Genomic DNA, 24,635 nt, shown 5'->3' with positions numbered 1-24,635 from the left:
AACCCGCCGAAAATTCCGGGAATTTATCTTGCTCAAATAGGAAAACTTTCCATATAGCATCTCTTCAAAGATTGCATCATTGACTGATCCGATCGTTCAGTTTGTATGGCAGCTATATGCTATAGTACTACGATATCGGCCATTCCGACAAATGAGCAGTTGTTTGGTGAGAAAGTGGGACAGATAAATGTGCATGGCTAAATCGACCGAGCTCGTTACCCTGATCACGCATATATAGTATATAGACTTTGTAAAGTTTCCGATGTTTCCTTATGAGTGCAATAAACTTAGTGGCTAATTTAAAATACCCTGTTCAGCTTATAAAAATCTGGAAATTCTTTTTAAATATTGTGTTATACACCTTAAATTTCTAATATTTACTTAAACTTAACTTAAAAAAAAATTAAAAAAACTGGCAACACTGATCAAAATATTTTGACTTTAAGCGTTTTTTTTATACCTGTTCATTTCAAAATATTAATGCAATATTTTGTTTTTTCATTTTAGTATTTAAAATTTTAAACAGGTGGCAACACTACTGTAAAGTACTTTCTTTTAAGTGCTTTTAAGAAAATTAGTTATATACAATATAATACCAAAATTTACTTATTTTCATATGCTTGTATTTAAGTATTATATTTAAAGCTTGATATACATATGTACATAAGTGGCAACCATATTAAAAATATTTTTATGAGTATTCGGAAATGTTATTTTTTTACCTACTGTCTACATGCGTTAGTATTGATAAAATGGTTAATCTTGTGAAATGATAAATAGGTGGCAACTCTGCTTCGATATATTCCTAAAAAATAAGCGATATTGAAATTATTAAGCTGCGAACTAATTATTATCCGATATTTATCCAATTTCTTCCATTTTTGAACTGTGTATGTAAATGCCTGAGGAAAACGACTCTATAGAGTTTGGTTGACATAGCTATAGTAGTTTCCGAGATATGTACAAAAAACTTAGTAGGGGGCGGGGCCACGCCCACTTTTCCAAAAAAATTACGTCCACATATGCCCCTCCTTAATGCGATCCTTCGTGCCAAATTTCACTTTAATATTTTTATTTATGGCTTAGTTATGACACTTTATAGGTTTTCGGTTTTCGCCATTTTGTGGGCGTGGCAGCTGGCCGATTTTGCCCATCTTCGAACTTAACCTTCTTATGGAGCCAATAAATACGTGTACCAAGTTTCATCATGATATCTCAATTTTTACTCAAGTTACAGCTTGCACGGACGGACGGACGGACGGACAGACAGACATCCGGATTTCAACTCTACTCGTCACCCTGATCACTTTGGTATATATAACCCTATATCTGACTCTTTTAGTTTTAGGACTTACAAACAACCGTTATGTGAACAAAACTATAATACTCTCCTTAGCAACTTTGTTGCGAGAGTATAAAAAATGAAATATATGGTGCTTGAAAATCGTCAGGCAAATTCAGGAGAGATGTCTCTCGCGAATCGGTTCGAATGATTTTGGTTAATGTTTTGGGTATGAAACGCGTTCTTGTTCGACACATCCCGATAAAACTGATTTTTTTACAAAAATAGTACCATAAACAAGTCTTTTTGGACCGATCCCACAACTCCCGGAATTGTGAAAAAATAACTCATGGATTTTACATGATGATAACGCATTATCGCATCGAGCCACGATGGCCCAAAACGAAATGAATACCATCGATCAACCACCGTATATTCACCAGATTTATCTCCGTGTGATTTTTTCTTGTTTCTTAAACTGTCGCTCTGTGGAACCCGTTCTCAGTCGATCGAAGAGGTTCAACAAAATTCGCTAAGAAAACTGGAGGTCATCCCAAAAAGTGATTATGAAAAGTGTTTGGAGGACTGGAAAAATCGTTGGCAGAAGTGTAATACATCTGGTGGAAGAAATTGCTTTGAATTTATAACTTTCTTGTTTTTTGTCACAATATATGTACATATATTGCTGTTCTTCGACGTAAATTAAAAAGCGAGCTAGAAATTATTTACTGCTTAATCTAACATACATATTTAGAACTCAAAGGACTTGAAGGGTTTATTTTGTTGCTTGTTTTGTGTCTGTTTAATTTAGTGTATATATATATATATATATATATACATATATATATATAATACATATATATATATCGGGAGTTTACATAATGTTGCTGTCATAATATTGGACCTCAGTTATGAATACTAACACCCCTTAAAATTAAAGCAGCTCAAAAAATAAAAAAAAAATAACTTCTCAGCCAGTAAACAAAATAAAACAAAAATATCAAGTTTAGATTTGCATATCCTGTGGCTCGGAGTGCAAAAATTTCGCGGTTTTCCGTTAACTATAAAACCAACATTTTCACCTTTCCAGTATGACATGAATTTTCCACATCAAACGTTTTACAACCGTGATACACTAAATAGAAATTTTCAAAAATCAAAATTTAATTTAGAAATTCATTAAAACGCGAATGCAATAAAAACTAAAAGAGAACCTGGAATAATAACAGTAATGCCACACACAGACACACAAAGATATGCAACAATTATGCAAAATAGAATGTGCTGTTTTTTCAGCTGACACTATGCGCAATGACTGCGTGCCGAAGAGCGTAAAAATTATAAAATGTCATAGACACATACACTCGCACCCAGAATCACACAAACAAAAAAACTTAAATACAACAACACAAGCACATATATACGCTCACACACACACACACGCAGTTATTTGTTTACTTTTATTACAAAGTGACCGCGATGCTATCGTGATACTACATAAATCTAACACACTGACATACATATTTAGCAGTAGCTGTTGCTGTGGTAGTAGTGGTGAGCAGGTTGATAATTCAACGCTTGCCGTTACAACGGATAATCATATTTTAGAACAATAAAAGTTTTCCAATTAAGTCCTGTTGAAATGATATTTATTTTCATTTATTTTTTCGGACATCTGTTTTTGCTAACACAGTGTGTGTGTGTGTGTGTGAGTACATAAAGTTTTTTATTGTGTTTCGTGGTGATTTTCACTTAATTTTTACCTTTTTGAAACATTTTCATTTGAGTTTATGAGTGATAATACATGAATTTGCGAGCAGCTTGTTGGACGGATACTCAAGGTAAGGTTGGTGCTTAACTTCCACGCATTTCATTTACACTGCATATTTAGAGTGGAATGCTGCTAAAGGGGTTTTATGATTGCTTGAATGTGTTTAGAGTCGAAATATTTTTTGAGCGGTGCTGCCACTTGTCTCATAACTTTATGTAAAACGTTCACATACGTATCAAAATATGGATAACCACCTGAATTTTGGCGCACAAAAATTAGAACAACATTTCTGAAAATTTGTGCTGAACAGAGTTGCCAACTGTTTTAAATTTTTGTTTCATCAAAATAACTGATTTCGAATATTTTAACATGAGCGTAACCAAACAATATTTTGACTGCATATATTTATAACCAGAGTTGCCACCTGATCGCAAACATTAGAAGAAAAAAGCAAATAAAAGGTGTGATACTGCGGACGATGAAGCTTACATCACAAAATAATATTTTCGCTGTATATACATATATCTAACCAGAGTTGCCACCTCTTCGAAAAAAAATTAAAAGATTTTAAATTAAATATAACCAACTGCAGACGATGAAGCTTACGTTAAAATAATTTTTTTCTGAGCAGTGTTGCCACCTGTTTAAAATTTTATTTTACATTAAATTAAACATTTTTAAATAAAGGGTATATTGAAAAGGATATTAAACAAACCAAGTTTCACCAAAAAATGTGGCCTCCTGTTTGAAGAATTCCTTGAAAGAAAATTAGTAGACTAAATTTAACATCGTTTAGCAGATGAGTGTATTTGAGACAACAAAGAACACAAAAGAATTTTTGTCCAAGTAAGACTCAGCGACTTTGGATCAACCTAACCCAACAACATTGGTCTGCATGAAATATTTATTGTAAAATCGGTGTTTGACACCAATTAATTATACCACTTATACAGTAACTTAATCCACCAACCAAACCAATATTGTCGAATCCACCCCTCAGTAATCCAAACTGATCCTGGGTCGGAAGTAACGAAGAACAAGTAAGGAAGGGCTAAGTTCGGGTGTCACCGAACATTTTATACTCTCGCATGATAAAGTGATAATCGAGATTTCATTATCCGTTATTTACATATTTTTCAAATACCGTATTTGTGTAAAGTTTTATTCCGCTATCATCATTGGTTTCTAATGTATACATACAGAGAAAGCATCAGATGGAATTCAAAATAGCGTTATATTGGAAAAAGGCGTGGTTGTGAACCGATTTCACCCATATTTCGTATATATCATCAGGGTGTTAAGAAAATAATATATACCGAATTTTATTGAAATCAGTAAAGTAGTTCCTGAGATATGGTTTTTGGTCCATAAGTCGGCGGCGCCACGCCCGTTTTCAATTAAAAAAAAAGCCTGGGTGCAGCTTCCTTCTGCCATTTCTTCCGTAAAATTTAGTGTTTCTGACGTTTTTTGTTAACGCACTTTTAGTGATTTTCAACATAGCCTTTGTATGGGAGGTGGGCGTGGTTATTATCCGATTTTTTCCATTTTTGAACTGTATATCGAAACGCCTCAAGGAAACGACTGACAGGTTGGTTGACATAGCTATAGTAGTTTCCGAGTTATGTACAAAAAACTTAGTAGGAAGCGGGGCCACGCCCACTTTTCCAAAAAAAAATTACGTCCAAATATGCCCCTCCCTAATGCGATCCTTTGTGCCAAATTTCACTTTAATATCTTTATTTATGGCTTAGTTATGACACTTTATAGGTTTTCGGTTTTCGCCATTTTGTGGGCGTGGCAGTTGGTTGATTTTGCCCATCTTCGAACTTAACCTTTTTATGGAGCCAACAAATACGTGTACCAAGTTTCATCATGATATCTCAATTTTTAATCAAGTTACAGCTTGCACGGACGGACAGACAGACATCCGGATTTCAACTCTACTCGTCACCCTGATCACTTTGGTATATGTAACCCTTTATCTGACTCTTTTAGTTTTAGGACTTACAAACAACCGTTATGTGAACAAAACTATAATACTCTCTTTAGCAACTTTGTTGCGAGAGTATAAAAAGCGGAAATTTTTTTTCAAAGAAACTAACTCAAACGTTTAGTCCTTTTGTGTTCCATGGTACTTTACCGCAGCTGGAAGGAACGTAATACTTAGATGAAATCCAAGCAGCAACTAATGAATAAGTGAAAAATATTATTCAAAAACTACTACCTTCAACTTGCTGACTGCTGATGTACTAAAAACTCTAATGCTTAAAGCATTAGCTAATCTTACATCGATAATAAACGTCTGCTCAAATCTCAGATATGTACCACTGTCAAAAAAGGTATCTGAAATCATTATGGTACAAAAACCTGGCGAAAGGGCACATGAGGTCTTGTCATATCGTCACTGTTGCTTATTTTGTGCTAGCTACTTGAAGCTGTAATTATAAGATGACTTCAGAACATAATTGAAGAAAAGGATCTAATACCAATTCATCAATTTGAATTTGGATCTCAACATTCCACAAACGATCAAGTTCATCGAATAAAAAGCATAATAGAAGATGCGTTGGAAAAAAGCACAATTGCACAGCTGTTTTTCTTGACGTATCCCATGTGTTCAATAGCGTGCCATACCATGGTTTACTTCATAAAGTAAGATTGCTCTTTCCACAGTATTTAACCGACCCAGTTTTCTCTTACCTGAGCAACTTCAGACTCAAGCACGAATAATCATATACTACGTTACAGCCAATAAAAACAGGTGTACCCCAAAGAAGTGTCACGAGACCACCCTTATACAATTTGTTTACTAGCGACATGCATACGCCGCCAAACTGCACAATCACCACATAAGCAGATGATACCTGCATCATTAAGATCGGCAAATATGAAGCTGAGTCGTCGAACAGAATGCAATTTTCAATCAATCAAATTGTAGAATGGACCCAGAAATACTACATATAAAAAAAGTTGCAGAACGAAGACTAAAATACAACAAAATAAACGGTTAATCGGCAAGATCTTATCCTAAACAACATCACCCAGCCATTTCTCCGACAGACGTCATCAAAAAATTCCGAAAAAATTTGTTTATACACTTCACGATATACCTCATGATATGTGAAAAAAGTCCTATTGTAGAATAAAAATTTCTATACCCTACTGACCCCGTAAGAAAATATTAAATATTCAAATATTGGGTAGTCGAAAAAGTCTTTTCGTATTTTGTCAATAGAGATTGTTACAGTCGTATATCTCCAGTGCTATCAATCACATTGTGTCATACCATAAAGTGTTGGAAAGGTGAGACTTTAAGCTTCATTTCAATAAAAAAACTAAATTCGAGGAAGCTGAAAACAAGTTATAGCTGTTCAAAAATGAGTGAAAATAATGAAGAAATGCCACGCAAACCGCCAATGAAATTTCTGAAGTTTACGAAGACGATGCTGTATCAGTACGTGTAGCACAACAATGGTTCGCTCGCTTCCGTTCTGGAAATTTCGAAATTTCGATTTACACTAATGAAAGTTTTACATTGATGGAATAATGTCTCTAGCGGAAAAATGACAAAATGTGGTCGACCAAAATAGTACATATTTGTTAATTTATTTATTATTATATCTTATACATACATACATATATAAAAATTAATCGCAAAATGTGTTGCTAAGCGCATAACTCAACAACGCCTGGACCAATTTTGCCAATTCCTTTTTTTAAATGTTCGTTGAAGTTCAAAGATGGTTTCTGCGGCAAAAAAATTCGAATAATTGCCGGAAAACCCCTAAAAACAGCCCATTTGTTTTTCCCATACAAACGAGTGAATGTTTGTTTGTTGGTAACGCTAAGAGAACGGCTCCACAAATCTTAATGAAATTTTCAGGGGTTGTTCGTTGTGGTTCAGGTAAGGTTTAGAAATAAAAATACCTTATACTTTTCATGAGGAAAAGTCAGGAAATTGGACTATTCCAAAAAGTAACTTTTTTTCAAACAAATTTTTTTTCAATTTTTGTTTGTTTTGCTTTTCAATATTTTGATTTGTATTACAATTTATTTGAATCACACAATTTAGGTCGCTTGCTTTTTTATTTCGGCTACTCAAAAAAAAAATTATTCAGTGAAAACTTTATGTGTGTTTCACACAAAATGATCAATTACATATTGAAATTTGTTACGAAGCCACGAAGAGGTCGCTCTAATATCGGTTGGCGTTCTTTTTGCCGTCAACGTACGGCAGCCGAAGACACATGAACGAGAATGCGATGACATACGTGTGGAATTATGGATCGCGGTCAAACAGCAAAGCGATCGTCACGATGTCACAGCACGACTTTTCAAACAACAGTTACGATGTTTGACGAACTTTATCTTGAAGCAACCTATGGTATATATGGTGCTGTTAGATGCTGGATGTACTCTCTTGAGTTGCAAAAAGAGGCAACGCACACATTCTTCTTTGGCTGGTGGTTACACCAGATCAAATTGATGAAATCATTTCTGCGGAAATTGCTGATGCAGAGAAAGATCCAGTATTATACGAAGTGTTGAAAACCAATATGGTTCATGGACCTTGCGGACACCGCAATCGCACTTCGGGTTGCAAGTCTGACAATAAATGCATGAAACATTATCCACGTGAATTGGAAATGATGGATATTTACTATATCGGCGTCGCTCACAAGACGACAATGGCAGAACATTTACCATGCAATTGAGAGGAAATTGCTGGAGCATGATAATCACTGGAAATAAACGATGGATAATGTGATAGCTACTTCGCACGCCACTGAAGGTCTCATACTTTTCGCAAAGATCATTTCGACATATCAGCCCTCAAATTAATTTTCCCGAAGACATCTTACATTGTATTCGCTAAGCATTGGAAATGGGCGAATTTTGGTTGATACTTCTAGTGGTTTGATATCAATTTCCCCTGCCTTTTGTCAATTCACTTCAACGAAAGATGAACTCATCATAAATGTTTATCCGAACATTGGCCAAATTATCGTAACTGCGATTACTTGAGTGCGCGAGCAATTTTAGCTGTTTAAAATACCGATGTTAATGACTTAAACAGGAAGAATCAAAGTTAAATTCCGGGAGGCTTGCGCTCATACAAATCGATCGATCATCTTGACAATGAAGACGACGCCGTGAATTATCCAGTGGAATTTCTAAATTCTTTGGAGAGGCTTGGTATGCTGCCGCATCATTTTTATTGTCATTATTATGTTTCACAATCTTCATGCGCCGAAACTGTGTAATGAAACCTGACTGATTGTGACGCAGTTATCGAATGCAAAAAGGCAACCATTTCAGTTCAAAGGTATTCAGTTTCCAGGGAAAATTGCATTTGCGATGACAATCAACAGGGCACACGGATAGTCGCTAGAAGAGCGTGGCATAAATCTGGAAATGCTATGTTTTTCACACGGCCAGATATACGTGGCGTTGGCACGAGTTGGAAAATCATCTTCTATGTACATTTACGCAACAGCACAGAAACCAAAAATTGTTTTTTATCAAGCTGCGCCACATTGAAAAAAATTTAGAAAAATCGCAAATAAATGATTTTCAACAAAATATAAATTCAACTTTCTTTTCATTTCAAAATACATAATTTCACGCAGGACAACGGCTTCGAGGTCAGCTAGTTGTAAGTATAAAAAAAATTAAGTTGAATTTTGATTAGAAATACGGAAACACTTTCTCGACTAACCGCTATTAAGTAGCAATTTGAATGAAATGTAAAACCATAACTTTATTACGTTTTTTAACAAAATTTTGTGAAATTTAATTGATTTAAATACTCTTATATATGTGTTGCTATTACTATATTATTATGCTCAATTACTTTGTCTAATTTAATTTGTTAATGCTGTTGCAATTGAAAAAAGCTCAATAATAATTACTCATTATTTATTTACAATAGTAGTTCGGAAACGATTAATTTAAGCTAGTGGAGCAGTGTTAAAATACAATGAAATACCTAATTTTGTATCGGAATTAAATACATATACTATATATGTATATAAATATGTATATACACACAAGCACATACACATACAAATACTAAAGCAAAGCTTGCCATAAAAGCAAATAACACATCAACTTAATTAGCGACGCAGCTAATATTGGCTAACGCATACACCCTACAATTACGCGAACACACACATTTACATACATATACGTAAGTATATATTTGAGCATTTTATTAAATTTTCAGCGTATACCATAGAACGGAATTTATACCGTTAACACTAATATGCGAAAGTTTATGATTTTGTGTTCCGCTAATTAAATCGGCTGAACACACTCGCAACGCCAGCAAATGCACTCCAAATTGTGTTAGTTTACAAACACACACATATACATGTTAATACACGCTTACATGGCATGGCAGCTGTTTTATTTGGCGCTGCATAAATTTGCCTTGTTACAGATAAAGAGTGACACTTATAAACTGAAATATGCAAATTGCCTACGTGCAACGCGAAATTGTTAACCCAAAATGGCAAAATGGCAGACTAATGCACACAGATATCAACCCTTATGTTGGTCTAATTGTGCAGTTAGTTGTGCGAGCTTTTGTTTTGGTAACGAAAATTCAATGAAGAGCTCTATAGAAATCTATTTATTTGGGTTTTGGAACTAAAAATGTGGAATAGTAAGCCTAAATGTTGCATGAATAGTGATGAGCATTTATTTAAACACAGAACTCACGTTTTTTGTTGTATGCCCGAATCGAAATTGAGGTTGCGTATACGCCCCGGCGTACAATGTGAAGTAAGACTATTTGTATGCGCAGGATAACTATTTTGGCATTTAGCAGCACGTGATTAAACTGACTAATTTGAATGGCAGTTGGCATAAATAAATACAATAATTATAGTAAGGCGTATGTATGTATGTATGTACTTAATACAAAAGCAAAAAGTTAAGCAGTAAATCACTAAGCGGATTGCTGGCATCTTTTCTCTGTACTATGCTTGGCACAAGCTTTAAGTAAGCATACTAAATACTACATAAGATTTAAATAAGCTTAGTAGGCACACGATTGTGCAAAAAATTTTCCTTTTGTTCGCATAAAGCACATATTTATCTATATAATACAGATATATATAAATATATGTACAAATGCTACTACTAATCTCAATTAAGCGCTTTTTATTTAGCAAATGACAGGTCGCAAGTCATTCATTGTAACTAAATTTAATTACAGGAGCACGTGTTCTATACTGAATAGCGTAAGTAATGAGAGCATCTCTAGGAATGCGAATGGGAAGGAAGAAATGTAAATATGTAAAAGCAGTAAGAGTAGCTTAAGAGTTAACATGGGTTTACGGGTTACAAAAAAATAATTTTTTTTTATTATCTTATTAAATTCTACGACATCTCTATAATATTGTCCTAAATTTTCAAGTTGATCCGAGTAATAGTTTCGGAGTTACAGCCTTGAGAGCTTTTGCTCTCGATGCTTGCTGGGCTAAGTACGTGTTTTCACACACAGTTTCGTGTTTTTGAAGTCAGTTGGCAAAATTTCTCGTGAACTACTCAACCGATCTTTATGAAATATTATACAGGCCTTTGAGATACAATTACTAAAGAATTATTTTCGATTACAACTATTTGAAAAAAAACAAATGTCGCAAAATGTTCACTGAACTTTTCATTGTTTGTAAAAATGTCTGCCAAAAATTAAATTTTCAGTTTTTTTCTTTCTTTCAAGTTCTAAGTTAAGGTTTTAACTGAGACACGTATTTTTTCACTTTGGGTGATCCTGTACGAAGATATCCTGCCAACGGGCGCAACTTTTTTCCGAGGGGTCCCTGGAAATGGCGTTACAATGGACAATTTAAAACATTTATGTTTATTACAATAAAAAATTCGAATAAAATATTTAATTTTTATATGAGAAAAAGATTGTTAGAAAAAGGCCTTTTTTAATCCGAGGAAACCCATGTAACCCCTTAATTAATCCAATTCAGTTCAGACTTGCACATGTACTTCTGCAAATATTAATTGCTACAACTACAATATAGATTCGTAGCCTTCTCACTTCTCTTAAAGAGTACTATTTTACCGGGATTTGAGAATTATAGTTTTCAGAATATTAAAGCTGGAGAACATGTCACAATAAAAGTTATATATTTTAACTAAATAATTCCTAAAAAACAATTGAATAGCATCGCCTTGTTACTCGTTTGTGGTGGGATCGAAGGTATTATAGTATACTTCTAAGGACCGTGTTCATTAAAATTCTGATCAAATTATCTTTGCGACTATTTATCATTATAAAAGGCATAACATCACACTTACTTAATCGTTCAACAATATATTTTTAATAAAATTATTTGCACTCACCTGCATTGAACGTCGACTGGAACCGCTATTCGAGCGCGAGAGCATCGGTGGTCGACGTTTGGTGGCACCACGTCCGGCCAATAAATTATTCAGCAAAGATGGCGAACGAGCACATATGAATGCATGAAATGAGGATACAGTGAAGACGCCCAATTTATTCAAAGTGTTCTTAGTTGGCCGTGAGACGTGTGTGAGCAAGGACTGAAAAGAGAAAAATTCGATTTTCGTAATTAATATTCAGAAAAGAAAAATATGAAAATGCTGGCACTTGTGTTGCATTAATATTAATATTTGCTTGGAATAATAATTTTATTTTCATGAGTTAGCGCTTTCGCGCTTGGAAGTTTCTGCTGAAATGGTTACATGTTCCTATGATTACTTCAATAGATGCACCTAAAGTTGGGACATTTATTTCAGTCTCTAAATATCAGTGTTTTCCTAAAGCCTTTATTCTGCAAAATTTTTGGTTAGGTTAAAGAACTTTCTGTTAAGAACTCATGATGTTATGGATAGGTTGGGAGACTTTAAAATAAGGCCTTTGAAATCATTAGCAATGTGATCGAATTTTAGTTGGAATTAAGCAGAAATTTTAAGTAAAATAGAGTAAATATAGATGAAGAAAGTATATAAATAATTTCATCAATAATGGTTTAGTATTGGTTTTGACATCATATCATCGGAGTACCTTGTTATGTAATACCATTAATAAACTATTTCTTCTGTCAGTTACAAATTTTTTTTTAAGACATTTCAGGCAAATGCCACCACTAATAACTTGAAAGCTTAAAATTCAACTATTGGCAGCATAATATATCCATGAGTAGCTCTTCTTCAAAGTTAATATTTAACTAAATTTCCAGTCAACCATGGTCCTGTGTTTCCAAGGGTCTTCTCTTGACAAACTTTCAAATTCGTACAGTGACCCAATGAACATTTTTAGTAGTGTGTTTCAATTTAGAACTTTCAACCTCTTCCTTAGACAAATATATCAAATAATGTGCGGAGAAATTGGCAACAATGGCTTCATACACTCAATATCCTTAATCCTCTACTTCCTTAAAAAGAAATTAGATCTTTGAGAAAATTTTTCATGTTTCAGAGAAAAAGAGGAGCAAAACAATTAGATTACTTAGGTACGAATATGCATGCTTATCTTCAGTTTGGGACGCTAGCGATAAATTTGCTGTTTAGAAATCTGTTCATTGGTGGTTTAAGATTTCGCAGATAAGTAAGTTTAAACGGAAAAGTTGATATATAAAAATATTATTAAAATTTACTTTTAAGAAAAATTCAATCAAAAATTTCTATTAAGACATGCAATCTAGTCATGGAAGAAGCGCTATTGGCCATAGCAAAAAAAAAAAATCAAAAATATCGAACTGCCTGGATTAGATGGCATACAAAACAAAGTATTGGAGAAAGCTATGGTCACAAAATCTACAACGGAAGAGGTGTTCCTCAACTCGTGGAAAGCACAGTGCTTGGTTTTTCTCTCAAAACCAAAGAAACCACCAGAAGAAACTTCATCATACCGACTTCTGTGTATGCTCGACATAATGGGTAAAGTGTACAATAATATAATACGAAATCGCTTGGAGTTAGCAATCCAGAAAGCTGACTGATTATTAGAGAGACAATACGGCTTTATAAAAATGAGATCCACCATTGATGTACTATTAGAAGTCGTCGATATTGCAAAATGTGCAGTAAGTGACAAAAGATGGAAAGGTGACACAAAAAGTCACCTGCCCGCTTATTTCCCTGGATGTCAAGAATGCGTTCGGCAATGCAACATGGGCACACATAACCAAAGCCCTGGAAGAAATACGCGTCTTGAATACCTCAAAAACGTTATAACGAGCTATTTAAAAAACAGAAGGCTGATTTTTAATGCGGACGAAGGCACGAAAAACTACTCCATCTTGAGTGGAGTGCCCCAAGGCTCAGTATTAGGCCCACTATTATGGATAACGGAGTGCCAAGAAGACAGCAACCAATATATTTGAAACTAATAGCGTATGCGGAAAATCTCAGAGGCTATACAATTAGTCGACCTAAGAAGGCCTGTGAGTCTGGAATTGGCGAACCACAAAAGAGAAGTTTTACTTAGAAGCACCAGAAAGATGGAAGAACGATTAAAGCCCACCATAAGGGAGTGCGAGATTGCTTCATAGCCGCAGCCTGGTGTATACTTCCGACAAAGCAAATCAAATATAATTTGCCCTATCGAGCAGCGTGCGTTTCAGCCGGCGATTTTCAAAAGCAAAAGCAATAAATTCCGTAATATTCTATGCAGCACTAGTACGGATACAGGCAATGAATATAAAAGCGTTTGCTGAATAAATAATAGGCTTTCTGCAATTCGAGTAATAAGTGCTTTCCGGACTATATCAACCGACGCTGCTGAAGTTTTAGCCAGTATGCCGCCCATTGACATCCAGGGAGATGAATTCAAGCGATCAGCGCATAAAACAGTATCGGCAAAGACAGAGCAGAGGTATAAGAGCACTAGAATGTGGCAGCAGCGGTGGTATTCCTCATCCAAAGGGCGCTGGGCCCACAGATTTATACCGAATATCCACTCATGGATATAGAGACGACATACATAGGTACCTGAATTTCCATCTAATCCAAATATTTAGTGGACATGTGATTTTAGAAGCTACCTTTACAGATTACACAATGGCATTAGTCCAAACTGTCCGATGTATACAGAGTATATGGAAGTCTGTGAAGATGTATTATTTTACTACACACGCTTTTCAAATACAAGGGAAAAACTAAAAACCACACTCGGTGATAGTTTTACGGTCGATAATTCAACGACACTCATGTGTCAGTCGACTGAGAAGTGGAAAGCTGTTGATGAAGCTTCAGCACTCATAATGAAAAGGCTGAAAGTTTTCAGTGGATTAGGTGTCCGTCGGTCTACATAATGAAGGAGGCTTAAATATCCTGACCCTCCCACGAATTTATACTTAGCCGGTGATTCCGTTGTAGAGTTCCGTAGAGAGTTGGGAATTGGCTAGGTTCAGCGGCTTGAAGATCTGCACTCCAGGTTTCGTTGTTTCCGAATATTATAAAAAAGAGGATATCCCTCATAGATTGACTCAACACAGTTGTGTAAAAAAAAACTTCATCCGACGTTTCATTCTAGCACTATTGGAACTGATTCAAACACGAAACAACAGTCATCGCTTCGCCACTGCATTCAACAATTTTTTTTCAGATCACCCTTCGCTTTAGGTCAAATGCAAAAATTTCAAGTTTCCAAAAATTAATTAAAATGAAAATAATTTTCAGAAGGTTAAAAATTTAATAACGAAAAATACGTTATTTACGAAAGTATTAATTTACAAAATCTTAGCAAATGCAAACCAATGCCTGATATACAAGGTCTGTCGCAAACGAAACAGAACTTTTTAAATATAACTGTTTCTGGTGGCGCCGCCTATTGGTGGGTATATGAAATAAAAAGTTTGATCTCTTGTTGACATTTCGTAAAAATTTTAAGACAATTGGATAACTACAATTGATGTTATCGATTAAAAAGTGACAGCAGCTTTTGGTCACTGGTCGTAAAATGCATTTTGAACACAGAGCAAATATTAAATTTTGTTTTAAACTTGGGAAAACGTTTACTGAAACATTTCAAATGATGAAAAAGCTTATGGTGATCAGTGCCTATCCCGTAGTAAAGTGCATGAGTGGTTAAAGCGATTCCAAGAAGGTCGTGAGGACCTCTGTGACGATCAGAAGTCGGGCCGGCCAAAATTAGTGATTACCCAAAACAATATTGAAAAAGTGCAGGAATTTATTAAGAATGAGCCGAAATCTTCTTTGCGTTACATGGAAATGGAGTTAAATATCACCAAAGACTCCATTCATCGCAATTTGATAGATAAATTGGGTCTACGGAAGGTGTTACGAAGCGTCTTTTGTCACGCTTTCATCGTGCTCGACCACAATACCGTAAGGCAGGGTCCTGGCGCCTGTTGCACGATAATGCGCCGTGTCATCGGTCGACGCTTGTCACTGATTTTTTGACAAAAAACTCCATATTAACCATTAATCACTCACCCTACTCACCTGATCTGGCACCGGGCTAAACGCTGTATCGAGGTACAAGAAAAATACTTTGAATAAAAAAATATAACTTTTGAAAAATATTAATTTTTTGTTGTTTTTTTTTAACAGTCCTGTTTCTTTTGCGACAGACCTTGTATATGTATTTCTCAACTCCCAATCCGCCCGTTCGTAAACAAATCTTGTCGCGGCTTAGTTGAAGTAAACCTATTAACACATTATGGATCGGCACATAGCAGCAGAAGAATGCTGATGGAATGATAACACAATCTAATTAATAAAAAATAATAAAAAAAAACAAATTAAATACATTTCTGCATATGCATTTAACGCGTCGCACCAAAGAATGCAGCAGCGTGCACAAAGCAAGCGTTGCAAGCGGCGCTTGTCGGCTCGAGAGCTGTCGCCGACTTTGCAGACAGCGACTTATTTACATAAGCTTACACATGCACCTACACAGATAAGTGCAAAGAGATGCCAAGAGATGTATTTAAATATGAATTCATAACACGTGTGCATAAATATATATATATATATATACATATATGTGTGATGTGTGTGCATCCTTTCATGGCAACTTAAAAACGAAGTGTAAGGCAAATATCCCGCGGGAAAGGCACTTCATGCCACAACAGCTGCAGCGGCAGCAGGTGAATGGGGGGTGACAGGCAGCTGCAGCTGAAGTAAGCGGCTTTCTCGCAGCTTATGAGGGGGACACACTGCATGTGCCGCCCTGCCCGCACGCGCTTTGCAACTCCACATGGCTGTAGTGGCGCTGTCTGCTGTCTGTCGTCTGTCTGTGCGCCTAATTGTATGCAACGTACGGCGATGATATGTGAGTTTGTGCATATAGCTTGATATATGAGTGTGTGTTGATTTGTACATGTGTTGGTGCATGTGTGTGTGTGTGCCTGTTTGTTTGTTTGACTGTTAATAATAAATCATGCCGCCTTCATGACTGTCATTTAGCTGCATATTGTTGCTGTTATAATGCCGTCACCACATATACATACATATATGTGTATGTGTGTATGGGTGTCTGAGTTGTTTTATTATTGCGCCGTTTATCCTGCTTGTTATCCTCACACGTACACACACACACACGCAGGCAGTTAGCAAGCGTGCAATCTAAAAAGGCAATCGTTGCCACACCAGCCACAAATGCCTTTACATTTCCTATGAATAGCTGAGTGGAGTTGAGTGCAAAGTTGAGCGCATAGACTTCTGACTCTTGACTAACTGTTTATCTGTCTGTCTTACTTTAGTCCCCAGCACTTCTCCACTCTGCAACGCCCCCCATCCATCCACCTTCTCTCTGAGCGCCCGCATTATGAATGTGCGAGAATATTCTGTTTTTCAAAACAGCAGCAATGGCAGCGCACAACGACAACAACAACAACAACAAAGCCAACAAGTCACGGCAGCTGCATTAGTTGGCTTGAATGGCGGGTTGAATGCTTGAATGAAAGATTGCAGCTGCTGGCTGATGTTTGCTGATATATTACGCGCTACTAAGCTCTATGTAAGTCCTTGCTGCCATATTTTTTTACTTGAGATCACAGCCGGCTCACAGCTCTACATTGCTGGCACCAAAATTGTTCTTCTTTCTGTGTTTTTTTTTGTTTTCGCACAGTTTTCGCACATATTTTATGGCTGTGTACCTCAGCCTCACACATTTTGATCTATACTTTCGCATGTGACTGATTATGTGCTCGTTTTGTTGTTGGTGTGTGCATATTTTATTGCCTCTCGCCATTGCTGGCGCGTGATTTTCATAAAATAAATTTTCGCTTTTCCCGTAAGCGCGTTTGCTCTCGGCATATCATTATGGATAATCATAACTTACTATTGTGCTGCTGCCAACTTAAATGGCCAAACTTATTGTTGTCTTTATGGCACATATAACGGTCACATTTGTTAGAAAAACTAGCCAACACCTGCAGGAATGTGAAAAAATAAAGCTTCAGGAGGGATGTATGAGCAATAGAGCGCTTTTTGGAAGGTATTTGGGATTTAAACAAAATATCTTCGGACTTCAAATAGCCATCGGTGGGACATTGATGCAGGAAAAAAGTAGGTTTGCCATTAAACAAGGAAGAAAAGGCCAACAACTACAAAAAACATAATAAACATAAACAGATTTTTTTTTCTTAATTTTGATCGAGCAGTTTATATGGCAGCTATATTTAAGAGTTGTCCGATCTGAACAATATATTCGAAATGATAGCGGTACCTGGGATCTTTGATGCCTAGCCGAATTCCATGTAAACTCGTACTTTGAAAAAAGATTTGTGAAATTTTTATTTAGTCAAAGCGAGTTGAGGCGAATGACTGTTTTTCGAAAATATGCCTCCAGTTATCAAGGCTCCCTCTGGACTTCAGTTTATTTAGAGCATTTGAAGTTGAATATATGTATAGTAAATCTGAAAATTTTTTTATACTAAAACTAAACTAAATAAGGTTTCAGACAGGGAGACTTGCTGAGTGGTGCAAAGGAACTCTAGCACCTGGATATAATATTTTATGAGATGTTGGGTTTTGCTGATAATAACGGTATAATTGACCTATATATCCCTAGTGCCATACGGTCTTATTTATTTAGATTTATTTTTTTTTTGAGAATTTTGATGAAAGGCAACAATTATCAGCTTAGTGATGAAAGAGCAACAAGGCGACATAATATCAGTTATTCGAGCATCGAAGTTTTTTTTAGGCTTAGATGCTCGAGCATAGCTATTAATACCAAGTCTGAAAACAAACTCAGCGCAGAATCAGCGAACGAAAAGGAATGAAGAAGGATTATTAATGTGTCGGTTTTATTCGAAGTGTAGTCAATAAACTTATTTTATTAGGCGCTGTTTGAGATGTTCGAGATAGAGCCTCGATAGCTCTTAATACCAATGGCAATCAGGGGTGTTGTGGAATCTGATAGTTGTCGGAATCAGAATTGAAACCGATCAAAAAACGTTCCAATTTTATTTGTATAAGTGCGAGATCACGAAAAAACGTATGTTGAGATATCATTGGTTTGATATTCGAAACAGAATTTGTATCAGATTTGGGTGTCAACTCAAAACATCCTGGGCCCCCTAATTTTATCGGTTTTGCTATCAGAAACAGAATACATTCTGAAACAGAAGATAGTCTCACATTTATTCTCACGGAGATTTGAACAGGTGTATGCATTTTAATTTGCTAAAGATTTTATATCAAGTCATTTTATTATTTTGGCGGTTATTTAACATTAATTTATCTTTTTATTTTTATAGGGGAAACATAAGTATAAAACACCCCAGAAATGTCTTAATTATTGAGTTTTTGTATAAAAAATATGTGGTAGCGCTTATGTCTTTTAGGGACCGACCTCTGCTTTTGTTATTTTTTTTTTTTTGCTTTATATTTAAAGATATTAGATTTTTTCTACAAAATATTAATATTGTGTGTGGTAATTTAACACCCAAATATTCAGTCCTTATTCATTCGATAAATATGATTATCTCTTAAACTCTTTCTTTAATTTTTTTTTAGAACTCATTAAAACTTTAATAGGATTGCTAGAAGTCCAAATGTATTCATTTGCATGTTTTTTTTTCGTCACATTAGTACACAGCTGATTCGAATATTGGTTTTTGAGTGTGTTCGAAGCTTTTGCAGAAGATTGTGTGAAAAGCAGTTTGTACAGAGTCTTTGACCTCCTTTCAATCAATTTTTGCGCTTGATCGATTCTGTGACACATATGATTTCTTTGTTCAATGAAAATCAGAATTGGTTTGCAATTCTGACAGCTAAGCAATTCTGTCTTGGATTCCACAACACCCCTGAATAACAAAGGCGAAGGATCGAAAAGACCAAACTCTTTCAATTGAAAATACAGAAGCAAATGATTCGATTTGTGGCAGCTCTACTCTGCTGTGGGGACTTTTTATCGGAGATCATAGCTTTTGTTTCTTCATATTTTCATATTTTGTTGATATATTTCTTAATAACGATTCAGAGTTTTCTTGAATCGGTGAAGAGGCAAATCTAGTGCAGTATTTGTTAATCTGTCACTGAAATAAATTTAGCTATCCTAAATGAATAAAGAACTACCAGGAGTTTTATAACATAAACGAAACGAAATAAACCAACCAAGTTTGGGTAGGTGAGCAGTGAGACGTACGTACACTATACATAAAGGGTCAAGTCCAAAGAGTTTGAAACAAAAGTCAATTGAAAGGCAAAGGATGAGATTTTATAAAATGTTACTAGTGACCTCTGAAAGAGAATAAAAGCTGAAAGCCGCCGTCGTAAAACTGATATGAACAACCTTTTGATAAGAAAAATGTTGTCATTTCATGACATAAGGGGTTAGGGATAGTCATAATTCTGAAATAAATCCGACAAATGCTTTCAATTTATATGATATTTAACATTTGTTTAAAACTTCGGATTCAGTTCCAGTTAAAAAAGTGTTTTTGATTTTTGTTAACTGCTGACCACTCTAACTTGAAAACCACTAGGAAGATTTCAATAAAGTTTATAGTTTAAGAGCTAGTGTCTGATGAAAGAAACTTTTTTTTTTGGTTTTAATTTCGGTTTTTAAAAAACAATTAACTGTTGGTTTTTTTCTTGTAAGTCGGAAAAATATTTTCTGATGCCGCAATTTTGTTAATAAAACAAATTTTTTTGCTTTGTTGACTCTAGATGTATATCTAGGATTAGTTTTGGTCGCAGCAAGGAGCTTCTCTAGTTTAAAACAAACAATTATTACTTTTAAAATGAAGAAATAAAAATTTGCTGTCGAAACAAGAAAAAACGCTAACTTCGGTTGCACCGAAGCTAAATACCCTTCACAGGTGCATTTCTGTTAGTAACTATGTGTTCAGTTTGTATGGAAGCTACATGCTATAGTGAGCCGATCTGAACAATTTTTTCGGAGATTACATTGTTGCTTTAGGAAATAATATATACCAAATTTCGTGAATATATCTAGTCAAATGTGAAAGTTTTCCATACAAGCATTTGATTCCGATCGTTCAGTTTGTATGGCAGCTATATGTTATAGTGGTCTGATATCGGCTGTTCCGACAAATGAGCAGCTACTTGAAGAGCAAATGACTTTTGCGAAATTTCAGAACGATATTTTTAAAACTGAGGGACTAGTTCGTATATATACGGACAGGCAGACAGACGGACATGGCTAAATCGACTCAGCTCAACATACTGATCATTTATATATATACTTTATAGAGTCTCCGACGATTCCTTCTGGGTGTTACAAACTTCGTGACAAACTTAATATACCCAGTCCAGGGTATAAAAATATAGACAGGATGTCTTAAAATTAAAGGATTACATGGGCTTAGGGGTTTCAAAAAATCGAATTTTTGTCTTATTAAATTGCACGACATCTTTATAATATTGTGCAAAGCTTTCAAGTTGATTTCAGTAATCGTTTCGAAGATACCGCCTTGAGAACTTGTGTGCTCGAGACTAGCTAGAAACTGTGTTTTTGAAGTCTGTAGGCAAAATTTCTCGAGAAATACTCGACCAATTTTCATTAAATTTTACATAGGTCTTTGAGTTACGATTCTTAAGGACTTGGGCGAAGAATTTTTATTTTTTTTCGATTACAACTATTTGAAACAAAATTTTCACTTTTTGATAAAATTTTTGGCCAAAATCCAATTTTCAATATTTTCCCCTTCGCCCAAGTTCTAAGTAAAAGATTTAACTAAAACACGTATTTTTTCACTTTAGATGATCCTGTAAAGAGTTATCCCGAGAGGTCACCGGAAATGGCGTCGCAATGGCCGATTTTAAACTATTTGTTTCCAAAAACTTCAGCATTTTTTTAATAATTTTCGTTTGAAAGAATAAAAAATATTTATTTTTTTAAATGAAAAAAAAATTTTTTTGAAAAAGGCCGTTTGTACCTGAGGAAGCCCATGTAACTCCTTAACGGAAGATTTCAATCATGCGTTAACTTTGGCACACCCTTCAAATATAACCCTCACCCTTTAAGAGTTTGAATCGGTATCACTACGATTCCACGTTCCCACTTATCATACTACAGATCATCACAATACATTTACTGAATATTATACATAAAGAACAATCTCAGAGGAGTTCACAGCAAGAATTGGTAAAACACACTACAAATCTGGTGGTATTACAGTAGAACCGGAAAATCAAGGAATGATGGAAATATATGAAGAAGGTGGGCAACGAATGAAAGATTAAAATAAAATACTTAAAACACATATTTTTGAAAAAGCTTTGGAGCCTGAGTGATCTGAAGTAAAGACAATTTTAAATGCGAGTGAAGGGAACGATACTTTTCAAAGAGTCAGTTCTGAAGAGCCAGTGTCGGCACGCGCAGACAACCTCTGTCTCCTCTTAAACAACCAAATCACGTCCATTAAATTATGTCTATATCTTAAAGAGTACCGTCCCCTCTTATTCTTTCACTTTCTACCCGCTACTCAGCCTAACGTACATACATACTTTAAGAATTCACTTGTATAAATATATAAAATATGTGTGTGTATGTTTGTACTTACTTTTGGATTTGGCAATTCGCCGCTCTGCAGCGACGCCATGTAGCAACGCAAGCGGAACTGTTCGCAATGTAGACGCTCCAAATTCTCTTCCCATTGTAGGATTTGTGTTTGTATTTGATGGCGCGTATCCTGGTCGGTGACAACGGATTGCTGCAGCTCAGCCATGTGCTTCAGCTTGTGATCCTGCGGAATAGAAAATGGCGAATAGCAAATAGTGACAAATCAGTTGAAATCGAAAAGTTGCAAATTTCAAAGAAAAAATCGTTCAAACTGGTAGACTTATGTACATACATACATAGACAAAATCTCAGCTCTGCATGTGTGTGCGTTATTTTTTGCAATAAAATTCGGATTTTATGCGCAACGATAGCGCTGAAAAGTGCAATAGGTCAGTTGGTTTTGTTGTTTTTACAGCAGGCTAACGCTGACTGCACAATTTTCAGGCGCTGACACGTAAAAAACATAAAACAAAAACTGCATTTTATGTGCAGTCATTCATGCTCAGCAGGTGTGAAATTTTTCAATCCAAGTTTTTCTTATTCTCATTCAGTTTTTGCTTCTCTTGTTTTTTTTTTTGTTTTTTTTGTTCTTCGCACATGTCTATTCAGATAATGGTTTTGTACAACATAGTGCATTCTTGCATCTTTGCTGTGTTTATAGCGCTTGTTGATTTTAATCACGCGCCTTAATGTAGGCAATATATTTTGCATATGAATGTATGTCGTTTGTAATTATTCATCGTGTTGAATTCTCGATTATATAGCCAGAGAATTTCTGCGAAGTTGAAACTGTACTGAAATGAAGCTTCTGAGCTTTTTAGTACAGTGTTCAATAAATACAATTAAGAGTCTCTCGAAGAGCCCCTTACATTACTCACTTCTTCAACAAAACTGACCTTAGATGATCTATTTCCGCAAAGAAGTTGATTCGTAAAATTGGCTAGCCCAATACTTATTTTTATTTGGAGTCGTTATGCCCATCCAATGAGAGACAGTAACCAAACCAAACCGACCATATCCTTATTTTGTTGAGCAGCTCCCTTCAAATAAGCTGCAATACTGGCCTTATGCCTGCTAACAGTGTGCTCAAGATTAGTCAAAGTGAGTAGTCATATTTAACAGTACATATACTTTGTTATGGCTTGTTTGACTGCCGAATCATATCGGAATCGGTGGAAACTGCAAATGTGACAGCTCGTTAGAGAGGTCACTCTTGTCTCAATTCATTAAATTAAACTGAGTCGGTCTTTAGCTGTCAATCCTTAAGCTCCAAGATCCCTCTAACCCAAAGTGGAACCCAAGAGATCCTCTAAATTGCTTGCTGTTAGTAAGGTTAATCTCCCAATTCCATTAGATCAGACAGGGTTGGTACTCCGTTGCTATTTTGCACCCTAGCGTTAGATCTCACCGCCCGTGAGCTTGGTAAATACTAGTTAGTAACCAAAACTTATGAGACTGCAAGATTTTTCTAACCCAAAGTTGAAATCAAGAGATTCTCTAACCTGTTTGCTGTTAGCAAGGTTCATCTTCCGGCCATGGTAAGTGTTCTGATGGGAAACTGTTCAACAGACTAACATGCGAAGCGGTGAAATAATTTGTTGGAAGCAAATTGCCCAAGCCCAAGCCGTCTTATCTTAGTTCTGGTAGGCTCAAAGCGCTGCGTCGATCTATATGAGTCTGGTGATCCATATGTTGGAATTTTGGGAGTAAGAACGGATTACTATTCCTAGTTGTTCAAGTGCGATTCTGCTTTACCTTTGATGCGAAGATAAGCCTTCTGAGTTGACCTAACCTAACCAAGATGCTTGTTCCGTGGATCGAATTTTTGTGTAACCGAGATACAAGGTACGTTCCAAAGTAAACAGGACTTTTTGAATCTAGCGCCCCCTGATGGCGCCATCTATATATCAACTGATGCGTTAGAATCTGCTGTCTTGTACTTATCAAAAACAGTGCAATCTCAAACCAAATTATTAGATTAACTCCGACTGATTCTCAGCAGTATCTGATCCCCAGAAGGTTCCACATGAATTGGTTCATTAGATCTTGGTTAAAGTTTATTCTGTACAAAATTTTCAATAATGGAAACTGATGTACATATAGTTTCCTCAGTGTTCGGCTACATTATCTCAAACATCTTACTGCTCGAAAATTTGATGTTCTTCGAACCTTTTCGAGTTAAAGGGTTTTTGTTTTTGCATAAGCGTAATATAATATTTAAATAAGAAATAAATAAGAAAATAAGCTGGAAGGTAAACTAGTTTTTTTAGATCAGCTATGGCCATGTCTTGAGCTCCGTTTATTATATTCAGCTTATCAGGGAAACTGAACCTTTCTGAAATTTCTGAGAGATCATAATAATTCATCTAATAATTATATGTAAAGAGTTGCACAGTTCCCGGTGAGGGAAACATGTCAGATTGAAAGAAGGGTATCCAACAGGATTAAAGCTACGCATAACAACAATCAGATTATTCTCTATGGCATTAAAATCGCAATAAAATTTAGCAATTACTGAAGCGAATTATTTGTGGTGAAAATAAGTGGGAAACTACTGCCAATCTCTAGCAAAATTGGTTGTGCTCAAATCG

At 35.6% G+C, this 24,635-nt stretch overlaps 1 protein-coding gene across 5 annotated transcripts in view; it reads right to left on the bottom strand.

The window, feature by feature from the left end:
- LOC126762200 (protein still life, isoforms C/SIF type 2) overlaps positions 1-24,635 on the bottom strand; it is a 361,392-nt gene that overhangs the window by 187,401 nt on the left and 149,356 nt on the right. For all 5 annotated transcript variants that reach the window (XM_050478764.1, XM_050478760.1, XM_050478761.1 and 2 more), the window contains exons 6-7: positions 22,046-22,228; positions 11,418-11,618 (exon numbers count right to left, since the gene is read on the bottom strand). In XM_050478764.1, coding sequence (XP_050334721.1) covers positions 11,418-11,618; positions 22,046-22,228 — 384 coding nt within the window. The remainder of the gene's footprint in view (positions 1-11,417; positions 11,619-22,045; positions 22,229-24,635) is intronic.

Source organism: Bactrocera neohumeralis, chromosome 6 (assembly GCF_024586455.1).
Source record: "Bactrocera neohumeralis isolate Rockhampton chromosome 6, APGP_CSIRO_Bneo_wtdbg2-racon-allhic-juicebox.fasta_v2, whole genome shotgun sequence".
Lineage (NCBI taxonomy): Eukaryota > Metazoa > Arthropoda > Insecta > Diptera > Tephritidae > Bactrocera > Bactrocera neohumeralis.
Note: the sequence above shows the minus strand (reverse complement) of the source record. Positions and strands in the feature narration are given on the sequence as shown.